Raw genomic sequence first — 14331 nt, 5'->3', positions numbered from 1 at the left:
AATTTTAAAAAAGCTATATTCTTAGCCTTGCTGACTCATGATGAAGTTCACATTTGGTGTAATCCTTCCAAGGTGAAAGTTGACCAGGAAAAGGTGTCAGACCACTCAAAGTGGATCAGTTCCATGTGGTAGTGTGACTTTTAAGATTGTTTATTTTTGTTTTTGCTTTTGTTTTGTTTTCTGGGATTGGAATACAGAACATAAGACGATAATAATACTTAGTTAACATTTATTAAGTGATCTCGTGTGCCAGCACTCCTCTAAGTACCCTATATGTGTTACCTCATTTTATCACCACAGCTGCCCTATTGGGTGGATGCTATTATTAGCCTCACTTTACCAATGAGGAACAAAGAAATTAGATTAACTGGCTGGGAGACGGCATGGCTAGGGTTCAAATCCAAGCATTTGGCCCTGGAATCCCTGCTCCTGACCACTCTGCCCTCCTGCTCATCTTCTGTGTTGGGAGCAGGAAAAACACCGTGGGATCATTTCATTAGGATGGAGTTTGAGCCTGGCTAGTTGGGATCTATACAGTAGACTGTTTTACTCATACTTGTGGTTGAAGATGAGAATTGAATGATCTTAGTTAATTTTTCCTTTTATTATTAATTATAATTTAAAATATTTCCATTTGAATTCCAGCAATATTTTTCATTTCTTCGTTGAGTGAATATTTATCAAGTGTCACTGTATGCCTGGGTTGTTATACACAGTGGGGATACAGAAGTGAACATGACAAATAAGATCCCTTTCCTCTCTTTACATTCTAAAGAGAAAGACAGACAGTAAATATATAAGTTGCCATCAAGAACACTGAATGTAATCTCTGACTAGATGGCATCTGTTGAGACAGACATCAATGAGGGAGTGAACTTCAGGAAGATCTGAGGGGAGTGTTCCAAGCAGAACGAACAGTTGGAGCAGATGCCGGAAGTGGGAGGAGCAGATACCAGAAGTGGGAGGAGCAGTGGGAAGGGAATGAAAAAGTGAGGGGGGGGGGTCCTGTCCGAGACAAAGGAGGAGACCTGGACAGGGCTGTCAGGCAGGCTTTGTGGGCCACCTTCCAGGTGGGATAGGGAGCAGGTGGGTTTAGAGCCAGGGGCCAACATAACCTTCACAGTGGCTGCTGTGACTTAAGAATAATCTTAGAATAATCCCGAAGAAAGTGTTGCCCCCTCGGAAAACTTTCTAACTCAGACCGGCCTAATTTATATTGCAAAGTTAGTTTTCAGGTATATTCAACACCTTTTCTGTATTCTCTCTTCCAAGTTAGTCATTCGGAGGCGAAAATGATAGTGCGAGCCCCCTGCAGGCAGAACAGAGCATTGCCTCTTACGATGCCGTAGGGGTCAAGTCCTCAAAGTCGTTAGGGAAACATCGATGCTGAGGAATGGAACTTCAGTTATCTCTCATTTTAAATAGAGGGGACAGATGTGAAATGGCACCATGAAACATTTTCCCTGATATATAATAGTATAGGTTCTTCCAGCTTTGGTTATTATAAATAGTTCTTTTGAATTTCATTTATATATTTAGCCACACACAAGCATTCTTTTAAAATGCATATTGTATCTATTTGACCTATTCCGAGAGTAATTTAAATGAAGAGGAAAGCTTAAAATATCAGAAACTAGATATTTTCCTGTAATTTAAACATTTTATTTTCACATGATGTCATTAGAGATGACAAATAATTCATATATACATCGTATCTATATTTTTTTCCCCAGTGAAGTTCCAGAAATGATTCTTATTGTATTTAAATGCAGACCACCTGGAAACTGCAAATTCAACATGCAACTGCAAATTCACATGTAAAGAAATGCAGCAGTCTCTTCAAGCTGTATGTTTAAATGGGTATCTGTTTAGGGGTAAACTCCACATTTATTCAGAAAGTCTGGAGAATTGGAATATTCTAGTTACAGTTGATTTTTTTGGGTAATGAAGGTTATTGCCCAAAGGATCTTTGCATTTACAGTTTATAAAGGACTAGAAATTATATCATTGACTAGCTGTTTTCAGACTGTGGTTTGTGTGTATGAGTGTGTTTGAGAGGTTGGTGGCCTCTGTGCTCTTCACACCAGGTCCAATCCCTGTTATTCTTGTGTGTGAGGCCTCCAGGTAAGCTTTGGTTGGAAGATAAGATTTCTAATGCACACTGCCTGCCACATAAAAACAACTATAGGAAATAATTCAGTTTTTCTAGATTTAGTCAGAAGGTACTTCCAAGATTGAGATTAAAATCCCCCTTAAAAAAAGAAACCTCCATTTTTTGGTTTGCTTTTTACAGATTACTGAATAAAATTTGTTAGTTAAGTATTTGATTATTTGCAATCCAAATGAACAGAGGTGAACCAAGAGCCCTGTCTAGACAGGCTATTTATTTCAGTATAAGTTAACAATGCAGTTTCTTATCAATCAGGTCTTCATGGTTTATAAGAGTCATGCTACCATAACTCCTCAGAACAGTATAATGAACTCTAGTAACCGAAGGTTTTTATGGCCGATGATTTCACTAGACTTGTCTAGACAGCAGTTACTCTCTAAAATCATTGTGTGTCGGGGCTGGAAGGGATCTAACACAGACACTGTAACTTAGATGGTCTAAATATTCTGTTTGCCATTGTAGCCATGGTTTTGGGGTTTGAGAGATGGTGAGACCAGTGATTCAGCCTGAGTAGTGGGAAACCGATAGGCATTAATATGGGGAGGGCCTAACTTTGGTTTTGGGCGCATGTATAAATATATAAAAGTATTATTCTCTGGAAACAGCAGCAAATTTGAAAGGAATTTGATGTCTGGTCATGTTTGTCAAAATGGGAGAGACTCCCTAGAGGTTATATCTAGAGAAAGTAATTGCAGTCAGATTTGTAACCTTTTGGATTGACTCTCCTTGGCAAAGTAATGCTAGCTTAAAAAAATGCTAGTGTTTTAATTTTTGCTGATGAAATCCATATGCTATCGAATAGTTAATCGTCAGTGGGATTTGGATTGGATCTGCATGGTTCCCCAAACTTCAGCCATTTTAGTCAACAAAATAATTAGTAAAATATAAAAACTGATTGACTAACAAGCTTTTAAACTGGTTGTTCTGCTCTCCTGGTTATTGATATAAAACTGCCAGATGTGACTTAATGCAGAGCCAGAACTCTGTAATCCCACTGCTTTACTGGCCTATAAGTGGCAAAGACCAGAAGGTACCTGCTGGTCCAGAGGAGTACAGCTGCTTTGATTGACTTAGATTTGGTCTTGAGCACCTGGGGTAAAAATAGCCTTGTCTCTGAGAAAGTGTCTTGAGAAGCCCTTATATGATTTGGGTATTTTAAGCAATTGGATGGGTTAGATAGTTGCTATGTAAGTGCCTTGAGGGCAAATATTACATGAGCTTCTCATTAACTTTGTGAATGTGAGAAAGTGACTTATACCTGTAAGATTTCTTCAGAAAAAGAACACTAATGATTTCCTGATGATTTTGATGGATGAGGAATAAACGTAAAGTGCTTTTGTGTTTGGTGAAAAGTTTTTATGCGAAGCATCCTTTGCCCCGATCCTTATGACAATGAATGAATCACTCTTGCCTCTCCCTCGGACTGTCATCTCTCTGTAGGAAGCCGCCCTCTGCAGACAGCTCCCCATGGAAGCCGAGACTCTAGCCACAGTTCAGGCTGCTGTCAACCCACCCGCCATGACTCCAGACATGAGATCCATCACTAATAATAGCTCGGATCCTTTCCTCAATGGGTAAGTCAACATTTTAGGGCCACTTATTTTTGCTTTCTTTATTATGTGGTTTACAGTATAACAGATCTTTGTTTATGTTGGGAAAAGCTGGGGAGCTTGGAGAATGGGGTTAGGATAGAGGGAGGATGTGGAGGGAGGTGGCAGAAAAAAAAAAGTGGAGGAAGAAGTCATCTACCTTTTTTTTTTAAATCTCAAATTCAAAAATTGGTGCTATGGCATGGAGTAAACCCCTAGTCAATAATTTGAAAGTGGGGATGAACTTACGATTTCAATGGGATGGTGTTGTATAGTAATTATTTAGAAGAATCTTGTGGTTTTATGTGGCCAACAGGGGATAAAAGCATGTCATATGGCAAATAAGGGAGCAAAACAATTAAGAGGTGATGTTTGTGGCGAAATGTGAATAAGGTCTATAGTTTAGTTAATAGTAATATACATTGTCAATTCCTGGTGTTGTTCACTGTACTATGGTTGTTTACCATGTCCTTGGGGAAGCTGGGTACAGGATGCACAGGAACTCTGTACTCTTTTTACATCTTCTGTGTGAGTCTAAAATTATTTCATAATTTAAAATTTTAATTGAAACAAAGAGGTGTTGTTTTAAAATATGAAATATATGAGCAGAAGGAAAAGGTGATTGAACCAGAAATATCTTCATGGGTAGAAGTAGTCAACCTTAATTGTAGCCTTTTAAACCCAAATAAAGGGCAGTTTTCTATTTCCTGTGTCTTTTCTGCCCTTGCAGAGGCTTCTGGCAAACAAGCAAATACAGTCATGAAAGTTATTAAAAATAGAGAGAGAGAGATGAAAACAAACAGTAACGGAAATAATGAAAGAAAGACGTTTTTAAATGATTGATTTAAAACTACTTCAAACGTACAGAAGAGTATGAAGAATAACTTAAGATTTACCCGTGTACCCAACTCCCACATTTTGCATATTTCCATAGATCTTATTTTGTTTTGAATAAGTATTACAATTAATATTTAAACCCTTCCCCACCACCACTGAAATCCATTTCTTTCCCGTCTTCCCTCCCTAGTGGTAGCCACTATTTGGAAATTGATGTGTATCCATTACACACATTTTTTTTTCTTTTTTCATCACACGTATTTTTATATTTCTTATTGCCTGTTAATGTCTGTATCCAGAAACAATATTCAACATCGTTTTCGGTTTTAAAAAAATGTACATAAATGGTATCATTCTCTGTATGTAGAACGGTGTTCAAATTGTTATTTTGAGATGAAAAGGGAATCAATGTCAATTTACTATGAATGGCCAGGTTTTTTTTGCTTACAGCTTATTAATTTCATTGACACAGGGATATATGTTTCAAAATTAAAAGGAAGTGCAAAGTCCACCTGCCTTTGTTATCTGAAGATCGGGCAGGTTGACAGAACTACACTAGTTGAGGGTCTTCATGACTTTTTTTTAATTATTATTTATTTATTTATTTATTTTTGGCTGTGTTGGGTCTTCGTTTCTGTGTGAGGGCTTTCTCTACTTGCGGCAAGCTGGGGCCACTCTTCATCGTGGTGCGCGGGCCTCTCATTATCGCGGCCTCTCTTGTTGCGGAGCAGAGGCTCCAGACGCTCAGGCTCAGTAGTTGTGGCGCACGGGCTTCGTTGCTCCGCGGCATGTGGGATCTTCCCAGACCAGTACTCGAACCCGTGTCACCTGCATTAGCAGGCAGATTCTCAACCACTGCGCCACCAGGGAAGCCCATGACTGTTTTTTAATTTTGAAATTTCCTTCCATCTTTTGCTCTGCAGGGGGCCATATCATTCGAGGGAGCAGAGCACCGACAGCGGCCTGGGGCTAGGGTGCTACAGTGTCCCAACGACTCCGGAGGACTTCCTCAGCAACGTGGATGAGATGGACACAGGTAGGAGCCAAGTCTGCGAGGCCTTGCAGTGGGTTTGCACTTTTAAATTGTCTCTTTAGTCTTCTCAATTAGTTTTTTTTTTTTGGCTACACCGCTCAGCATGTGGGATCTTAGTTCCCTGACCAGGGATGCAGCCTGTGCCCCCTGCACTGGAAGAGCGGAGTCTTAACCACTGGACCGCCAGGGAAGTTCCCTAGTCCTCTCAATTCAAAAATCCAACCAGAGACACTTAACCTCAACAACAACATAAACTGACAGCTGAAAAGCCACTGGAACCCAGGCACTATTCATAAACTCTAGCCCCTTCCCCATAGTTTATACAAATATAGTTTTATATATGGGCACAGGATTTTAATTTCTGCTTTTTTCCTCTCCCTCCCTCCCTCCCTCCCTCCCTTCCTTCCTTTTGCTTGTCCTTGCTTCATATAGCCCTTTCCTCACAATTGCATTAACACACCACTGTCTGCTTTGCCATTCTTCCACAATGGAATATTTATGCTTTTCTAGCTTTTGGTTGTAATGTACAGGCCACCAGTATGCAAATTTTTTCATGTCATTAACTGCATTCGGGAAGTAATTGGCAGTGGGCATTTGGAAAGTTAAGCAACTCAGAGGATTCTGAAATGTCAGCTCCAAATCCTAACCTGGTAACAATGTCCTCCCTCAGCAGTTAAATTTAACATAGCTCCTGGCCTGCCCTGCCTTCAGGCTAGGCCTCAGCTGGCTTCCTGGTTACCTCCTTTTCACCATTTCTCTAGGAGCGATGCCTCCAAATTTGGTCTAGACTTAATTATCAAAGTCCTAAACTCCCAGAAGATATTCTGAAACCAAAATTAAATGACAGCTAACAACAAGGACCTACTGTATAGCACAGGGAACTATATTCAATATCTTGAAATAACCTATAATAGAAAAAAAATCTGAAAAAGAATATCTATATAAATATCTATATCTATATAAATATCTGTATCTATACCTATATCTATATCTACATCTATAGATGTACAACTGAATCACTTTGCTGCACACCTGAAACCAACACAACATTGTAAAACAACTATACTTCAATTAAAAAAAACCCCTGAAAATGGACTTAAAAAAAATTAAGTAATAGCGGATGTATCCCCTCTCTGGAGCTGTTCATGCAAGTTTCTCCTCCATCGTCACTGTTGAAAGAAAATCGTTCTGTGATGAAATGATTGCTTTCCCCAGTGCCGTTGTCCAGAGCGCCCGTGTTTGTTACCCTCTGCTCCTCGATGACTGTACTTTGTGCTCTAAAACTAAACGATTGGTCAGACAAAAGTCAAACTCGGCCAGAAGGTTGGAGCAGCTGTTCCGGGCTCTCCGTGCAGCCCGTCATCTACTTGTTGAGAGAATTGCACGGACTGTCTTGTGAGGAGTCACACAGGAATAGTTTGAACTGTTTGTTTTGTTATTCTTCAATTTATTACTTCAGCCTTCTCCCTCGCTTCCTGCTTCCCTCCCTCCCTCTCTTCATCCCTCTCTTTATTTTTCAGTGTGAGATTTATCTTGCCCTCTTCGGACCTGCCTGATGAAGTGGCTCCTTCCTATGTTTAATAATTATTTGCTTTCATCTTTTAAACACTGGGAAGCCAGTAAAGATAAAAAGCAAAGTTAAATAAGAAATGACTCAGGAGATCTAAATCCAAGCTTGACATTTAAAAATAAAAGAAGATGGATTCTATTCTATGGCTTTTTAAAATGACACTGAGTGGAGAAGTAGGGAATGTTTTTGAAGCCAAAATGTAGAATTAAGCAGTGTCCTGAAAAGAACATAGTCTTTGCAGTCAGGCAACCTGAGTTGGATCTTTGCTTCTCTATTTCTTAGTAATGACTTTGGGTAAGTGACATAACCTCCCAGGGGCCTCAGATTTCTCACCTATAAGGTAGGAGTAATGTGCTCACCTTGTAGAGTTGTGAGGGCTCATGAGGTCACAGAGCTTGGCACAAAGTTGTCTTCTCCTTCTAAGAAGGATGAAGTAATGTACAAGTTGGTCGTGTTAAATGTTAGGGCTCCAGGTTAACCTGGTGTAGTGAGTGTCAGCCTGTTGGGTTTAGGGTCACATCTGTGAAGCCTTTATAGCGAGTGGGCATAAACCCCCTCAAGGGGAGAAATGTAATTACTTTTTCAGGAACAAGATGAGGAAAAGCTGAGCTCACGTGTGGCTGGCAAAGATCTAGTAGACCCACTGATCACATGCTGACCGCATGCTAAATGGGAACAAGCCAGCTGAACACTCCCTTTGCAAAATACACATGGAAACAACAGCTGGACATGGTGTGAGGATAGAATAGACGGAATAACAGGAGCAAAGGCTGGAAGTCATCCACCTTCCAGAATATTCTGCGATAATCACACCCTTTTAAGGATTGCTTGTTTTTTTTTTGGTCTGTCCCACTTTTCACTCATTCATTCATTCATTTTTATTATCTATGCAGATATGCATCCTTTATATTTTAATTGAAGTATAGTTTCCATATAATATTATATGTTACAGGTGTACAATACAGTGATTCACAATTTTTAAAGGTTATACTCCATTTATAGTTATTGTAAAATATTGGCTATATTCCCCATGTTGTACAATATGTCCCACTTTTTAAATGGATAAAACTGCAGAGACCCAAAAAATTACTACAAGGTTGCAGAGTTGCTCCAAAGAAAGAGATTTTAAGATTGTTAACCTTATTGAAGAATCTTAACTAGTCTCCTCATGCTTTCCATGCCTGAGGAGAAAGGATAAGAGGAATTCTTTAAAACAGAGAGATCTTATTTGGTTAAAAAATGAATTCTTGACTTATTAAAAAGTTAAAATGGGAAATCAGTAGAGATGAATAATTCTAACTGGAGATGAAAAAAAAAAGACATTCAGCACTTTAGATCAGCTGATTTTTCAGGGCAGATAATTTTTTTAAGCCTCATTTCCATTTGTTACACTCTAGTGGGTAGAAAAAAGTTATTTTGGATTTTCTTTTCTAAACTAATGTTGTTTTTCAAGTCAGTAACACAACAGCATTGAGGTCATGTTGAACTCGATTTAACTTTTAAAATACTGCCTTTTGCAATGAAAATCCTATAAAATAGTCCTAAGAGTCATTGATATTTTATGAGTTATAGAAAAGCCATCAAGTTTTACTATCACCAAAATGCAAGTTTGAGTATTTTTCCCTCATCACTCAGAAAAATGTAATTTTTCTCCTTGGAAAATGCATATGGTTAAAATGAGTTTTCTCCTGTTTTGCTCAGAATAGTGAAATTCCTAAGTAGGCTTTTCAGGAAGGCTACCATACTTGTAGGACACAAAAGCTAATTTAATAAGTTTCTTAAAAGTGATTCCATGGTGAAAGCTGGCCATAGTTTTCAATGCACCTCAGACATTGAGGTATATTTTATCCCTTCAGAAAATTGGTTGGGGCTCTTGGAATAAGCCAGTTGCTCTGATATTGTGTAATTCACTGTGATTGAGTTCCCAGGTTTTTCTTTCTCTCAGTACAATCAACAAGCAATGTGTTTTTGTATTTTCCTAAGTGTGTATGTATGAATGAAGCCCAGAGCCACGGATGTGTGGCAGATATTATATGGCACCTAACTCCAATTTGTGAAGGTGCTATAATCCCAATTTCAGACAAGTGAAGTGTGTCTAAGGTCACACAGCTAAAAAGCTCCGTCTCCTGGCACAGTTGTCCGTACGCTTTCTCCTATACTATCATTCATGAAGAACATGTATTCCACATGTCATATCCCAGGCACTTAACTTTCCTCTGGAACAGCATTCTCTCAACTAGGTTCTATAGACTCTAGTTCTATTAGGATATAAATTCTGCCAAAATTGCATTCGATGATAAAATGGCTTTAGGTCATAGTGGCTTAAGCAAAATATATCAGACTTCCTTATTACAAGACTTCTCAGAACCTTAATAAGCTCCCATGCATTGTGACTCATATGCATTGTGAGAAGGGTAGATATTTGTGGGGTGTATGTGTGTGTGGAGTGAGGGGGGTGAACTGCAGCACCCACTCTCTAAAATACTTTGAAAATGATCCCTAGAGCCGTCAATGAAGATAGCTTTTTAATAACGTGGTTAAAAGAAACTCCTTACTACTCTCTTTGAACATAAAGAGGGATGATATGGGCAAATTTGAGCTTACAGTTAAATCATTGGATTATCGCTCTGTGATAAGGTTTTTATGACAGGCAGGGCCTCTCTACTCAGACCAGCTCTTCATGCCATTGTCATGGGAAGTCATTGATTGTAGGTCAGATCCACAGCACCCTCGCTTGCTCCTTTCCTGTTTCCCTGGACTTACCCATTCTGGACAATGTCTACACGGAACAATTAAAGGTTCACCTGGCATCTCTGCATCTCTTAGGAATGAGCATCACCAATTCTGTTTCAATAATGTGGTAGCTGAAATTCTGCACAGAGATGAAATATTTAAGACCTGCAGCAATAAAATCTTCTGGTGGAACATAGGCACAGTGGAAATGAAGATGAGAGTTATGTTGACACTTGAATTTGTCCCTCTTTCAAGAGCTCTAAAAAAGAATTAAAATGGTTTCATTTCATTCTGTTATAGGAGAAAATGCAGGACAGGCACCCATGAACATCAACCCTCAGCAGACCCGTTTCCCTGATTTTCTTGACTGTCTTCCGGGAACAAATGTTGATCTAGGAACTTTGGAATCTGAAGATCTGATCCCCCTCTTCAATGATGTAGAATCTGCTCTGAACAAAAGCGAGCCTTTTCTAACCTGGCTGTAATCAGTACCATTGTAGCTTGGATGCAGCCGTGACCTGACATTTCCTGGGCCTCTTGGAAAAAGCGATGGAGCAGAGCAAGTCTGCACGTGTGCCGCTTACTTACTGCCTCCGTGACGCATGCTCCCTCCTTTCCTTGTGGCCAGTTTAATCATTGCCTGGATTTGATTGACAGTAACTTAAGTTAAACATAAATAAACATTCTATTTTCATTTTCTGCAAGCCTGCCTTCCTGTGATGGGTTATGCAGAATTGTTTCAGCAGAATTGATTATGCAGAATTGCTTCTCTGCTTTCCTTTCTGCTGCCCCATGACTAAGCTTTATGGGTGTTAGTTGAAATTTATACATCAATTGATTATAAACCATGAAAAGCTGACCACAGGCAGTGACTTCTGACAGGCGGCTCGGTCCAGGAAATGTACACAAAATTCAACCTGATTTACAGTTCCAAAAACTGTGTTGATGACATTAGTACCAAATGCTTTAAAAAATATTTAACTTGAGCTTTAAAAATCATTGTACAGGTAGTAAAATTCTGCTGTTTGGAATACAATGTAGTCTGGGATCCATGCTGGTTCTGTTGGTTCTTATTACCCTGTATTCACAAAGGCACACACAGTCCTATTGTAGTTTATCCTTCAGCAGCATTAGTCACAGCTCCTACACTAAGATCTTATGAAAGAGACCAGTTTGGTACCAATTATGAACATTTATTAAACAAAGGTTTTTAAAATTACAAGTTGGATTTTTTTTTTTAAACTGCAGCTTAGAACTCAATGTTTATTTTATGAAGCACTATCATTTTGTAGCTGATGACAAAGGGCAGTCAAATGTTTTTGATAAATCAGGACAACTGTATTTTTGTCTTTTGAAACTGTTCTGAAAACATCAGGACCACATAGCTTTCAACCTGATGGCACGCACAGTAAGCTGTTGCTTTTAAAATTCCAAAGCCTTGTCGGTTTTGCTTCTTTCAAGATTTCAAGTGTTTAAAATAATCTTATCTAGGAAACTGTTTGAAGGATGAAGCAGATCTCTGACTGACATGTAAAAAAAATGCCCCCTGAGGGTGTATGGTGGAGACATGTTTCTGAAGTCACTAATGTTGATTCCTAAGTATATTATCCTAACCTTGTTTGCTACAGTTGGTATAAAAAGGCATGAAATATGTACTCAATACCTCTTATGTAACCAAAACCGTTTTTTATTAGCTTTTAAGGACTGAGAGAGAGCATTGGGTTTGCCTGGCATGCCCCCTGCCTGCATTGCCAATGAAGTCCTCAACTGTTTAATATTTTGAACGGACATTATTTATAATCTATGAATTTAATATCTTTTTTTGAGAGACGTTAATAATGCAGGTCTCTGAGAGGAACCTTTCCATTCCCAAGGGGCTTATTTGCTGGGGATCTGAGATCCTTTTCGATCTACCAGAAGATAGATGGGCAGAATACATCTTATCTTGTTGGAAAGAAAGCAAGTGTAAAGGTCAGAGACGAAGTAGTAAAGTTAGGGAATATAGTGGAAAGGCTGTTAGGTGTGAAATGGAAATAGACAAGCTGTAGTACCCCAAAAGCAAGACGAGCAGGAGGTATGAGGTGCCCCCAAAGAGCAAAGCAACGATTTTCTCCTACAGTCTTTGTACCAAAAGACTGTTGTAGAAGAAAAGAAGGCTTTGGTGCACTTTACGTGGGAGAAGGAGGGACAGGGCTAGTGTTGCCCTGTCTACGCTGATGTTAAGTGTGTAGGCGGACAAGACCGTAAACCTACCATTGCTTCCAACACAATGAAGTGACTTTTTTCCCCTGAAGGACCCATGGTTTCTGTTCCTCTGATTCCTTCTCTCTCTCTCAAAGCGCTCTGAGAGAGATGGGGGTAGATGGGGGTAGATGTTTCTTTTGCTACTAAATTGAAGGGAGCACTATTTCTTTTCCTCTTGTGTTAGCAATAATTGCAAAAAGCATTGTACATTCTTTCTAAGAAAAAGCAAAAAAAAAAAAAAAAACTCAAAAACAAGGGACCTAGTAAAACTGAGCAGTGTTACTGTATTTTTAAAAAATATTTTTATAGACTCATTTTCAGGTTATTAAACATAAAAGAAACAGATACCCCTCTCTTTTTAAAGTAGTTAAAACATCGATGATTTGTATTATCAATTTTTAGAAGTAATTTCCTAGTAAGCTTGTGGCATTAGAAAATACTAGAAGAATTTTTTTAGTGAAATTAGTCAGAACGTTTATTAATGAACATAACAATTATTTTTCCAGAATTAACTATGGACCCTGACTACGTGTTTACTAATAAATGAAGCCAGATATAATTTTTGTTGTTATTTTTAAGGCCATAAAATATGGCCTTTGTTAAAGAACACTAAAGCTAGAAATCTAAAGTAAGAACAACTTTTTAAAGGCTCTTTCCTATTATTGTAAGTGTTAAAACCCCTGCAGAATTCATGATAAGGTGCTATTTATACTATATTTCTTATTATAAAAGAACTGCCACAATATCTCATCTTTTTAGTCGTAAATCAATCAATAAATTTCAACATTTCATCCAATAATTTTGCCAGAGAAAAGGCAGATTAAAAATTGAAATTGAAAAATAATTTCAGAGATCTTTCAAGGTTTTTTTTTTCCCCTGATAAAACACATTTTCTTGAAGTAAATACATTGTCAAAACCTATTTGCAATTCTGTGAAATCAGTAATTGTTAGTGTTTCACCATAGAATTTAGGATGTGAAATGCCATTTCTTTTCACTGATTATACAATATACATGAAAACAGAGTAAAACATTTAGCTTGCTGGGGATACTGCTGACTCCAGCTTGGGAGAAAACCTCTGTAGAAGAAGGTGATCTGGAGTGAGTTTTGTTAATGACAAGTTGTGTTCTCATGGCATAATTGGAAAGTAACTTCCGAAAGTGCAACTTTTATGAAAAATAAAAGCTGTTAAAAGGAAATTGTAGATTAATTTAATTGGGAAAATGGGTGATTGACAGAGACCGTTTCCCTAACACACTACATCATTTATGTGTTAGTATTTTAACTTTTTAAAAAATTATTTCTACATTTTGTAATATGATATATGTGTGTTTATTTTTAATTTAGATTGCTATACATACAGAAAGTATGCAGAAAAATCAGTCAGATCAAACCATTTTAACTGGAGTTTGGTACTGGTTTTTACTTCTCTGATTCTGTATAAGAAAAATAAATACAGTTGAATTTCCACTTGGAGCCTTTATCTCGTCATTATTTGTGTGTGTTCCTTTTACTGAGGGCTTTGGGTGGTACTGAAGACAGGCTTATGTAACCCTCCTGGCAGACAATGAAAGAAATAAAATTTTGTAGGCAAACATGTTTTTGGCTCAAATGCCTGGTCTTCAATATTCTAAATATCCACAGAATTCTGGTTTCTACTTTATTTGAAGTAACTCACTGAGACTTTATTTGAAGTAACTCACTGAGACTTTAAAAACTATATATATATATATATATTTTTTTTTTTTTTTTTTTAAATCACACAGTCCTTCCAACACCCTCACAGATTTGACTGAGACATCAGAACTATAGGATTCTTAGGCGTTCCTCTGTTATTAACAATAAGCTGTGGCTTCTCGTCAAAACGAAAAACAGCTTATCATTCATTCTGAGTGTAGGCTTGTGACAGTGTATTTTCTCTGTCTGTTGAGTCCCTTGATTCTTGCTGTGGTGATACCTTATGAGGTGAGGGCACTCTTAATAGCAGAGTGTTTTTAAGCAGAAGCATTCAGCTAAACAACAGAAAGAAGAGATCCTGGTGGAAACAACTTAGCCACAGTCCAGAGTCTAAGTCTCAAGCATCGTTTTAAAAGCTGTATTTCATCATCACTTTTTTTAAAATTTATTTTTGGCTGCGTTGGGTCTTCGTTGCTGT

At 38.2% G+C, this 14331-nt stretch overlaps 1 protein-coding gene across 1 annotated transcript in view; it reads left to right on the top strand.

Moving 5' to 3' along the window:
* Positions 1-12773, top strand: part of WWTR1 (WW domain containing transcription regulator 1) — a 129796-nt gene extending 117023 nt beyond the window's left edge. The window contains exons 5-7 of the mRNA XM_036850205.1: positions 3611-3744; positions 5520-5632; positions 10233-12773. Coding sequence (XP_036706100.1) covers positions 3611-3744; positions 5520-5632; positions 10233-10417 — 432 coding nt within the window. The 3' untranslated portion in view covers positions 10418-12773. The remainder of the gene's footprint in view (positions 1-3610; positions 3745-5519; positions 5633-10232) is intronic.
* Positions 12774-14331: the final 1558 nt, after the last annotated feature.

This window comes from Balaenoptera musculus, chromosome 4, assembly GCF_009873245.2.
Source record: "Balaenoptera musculus isolate JJ_BM4_2016_0621 chromosome 4, mBalMus1.pri.v3, whole genome shotgun sequence".
Taxonomy (NCBI): Eukaryota; Metazoa; Chordata; class Mammalia; order Artiodactyla; family Balaenopteridae; genus Balaenoptera; species Balaenoptera musculus.
The sequence above is the reverse complement of the archived record's forward strand: the minus strand, read 5'-3'. Positions and strand labels throughout refer to the sequence as shown.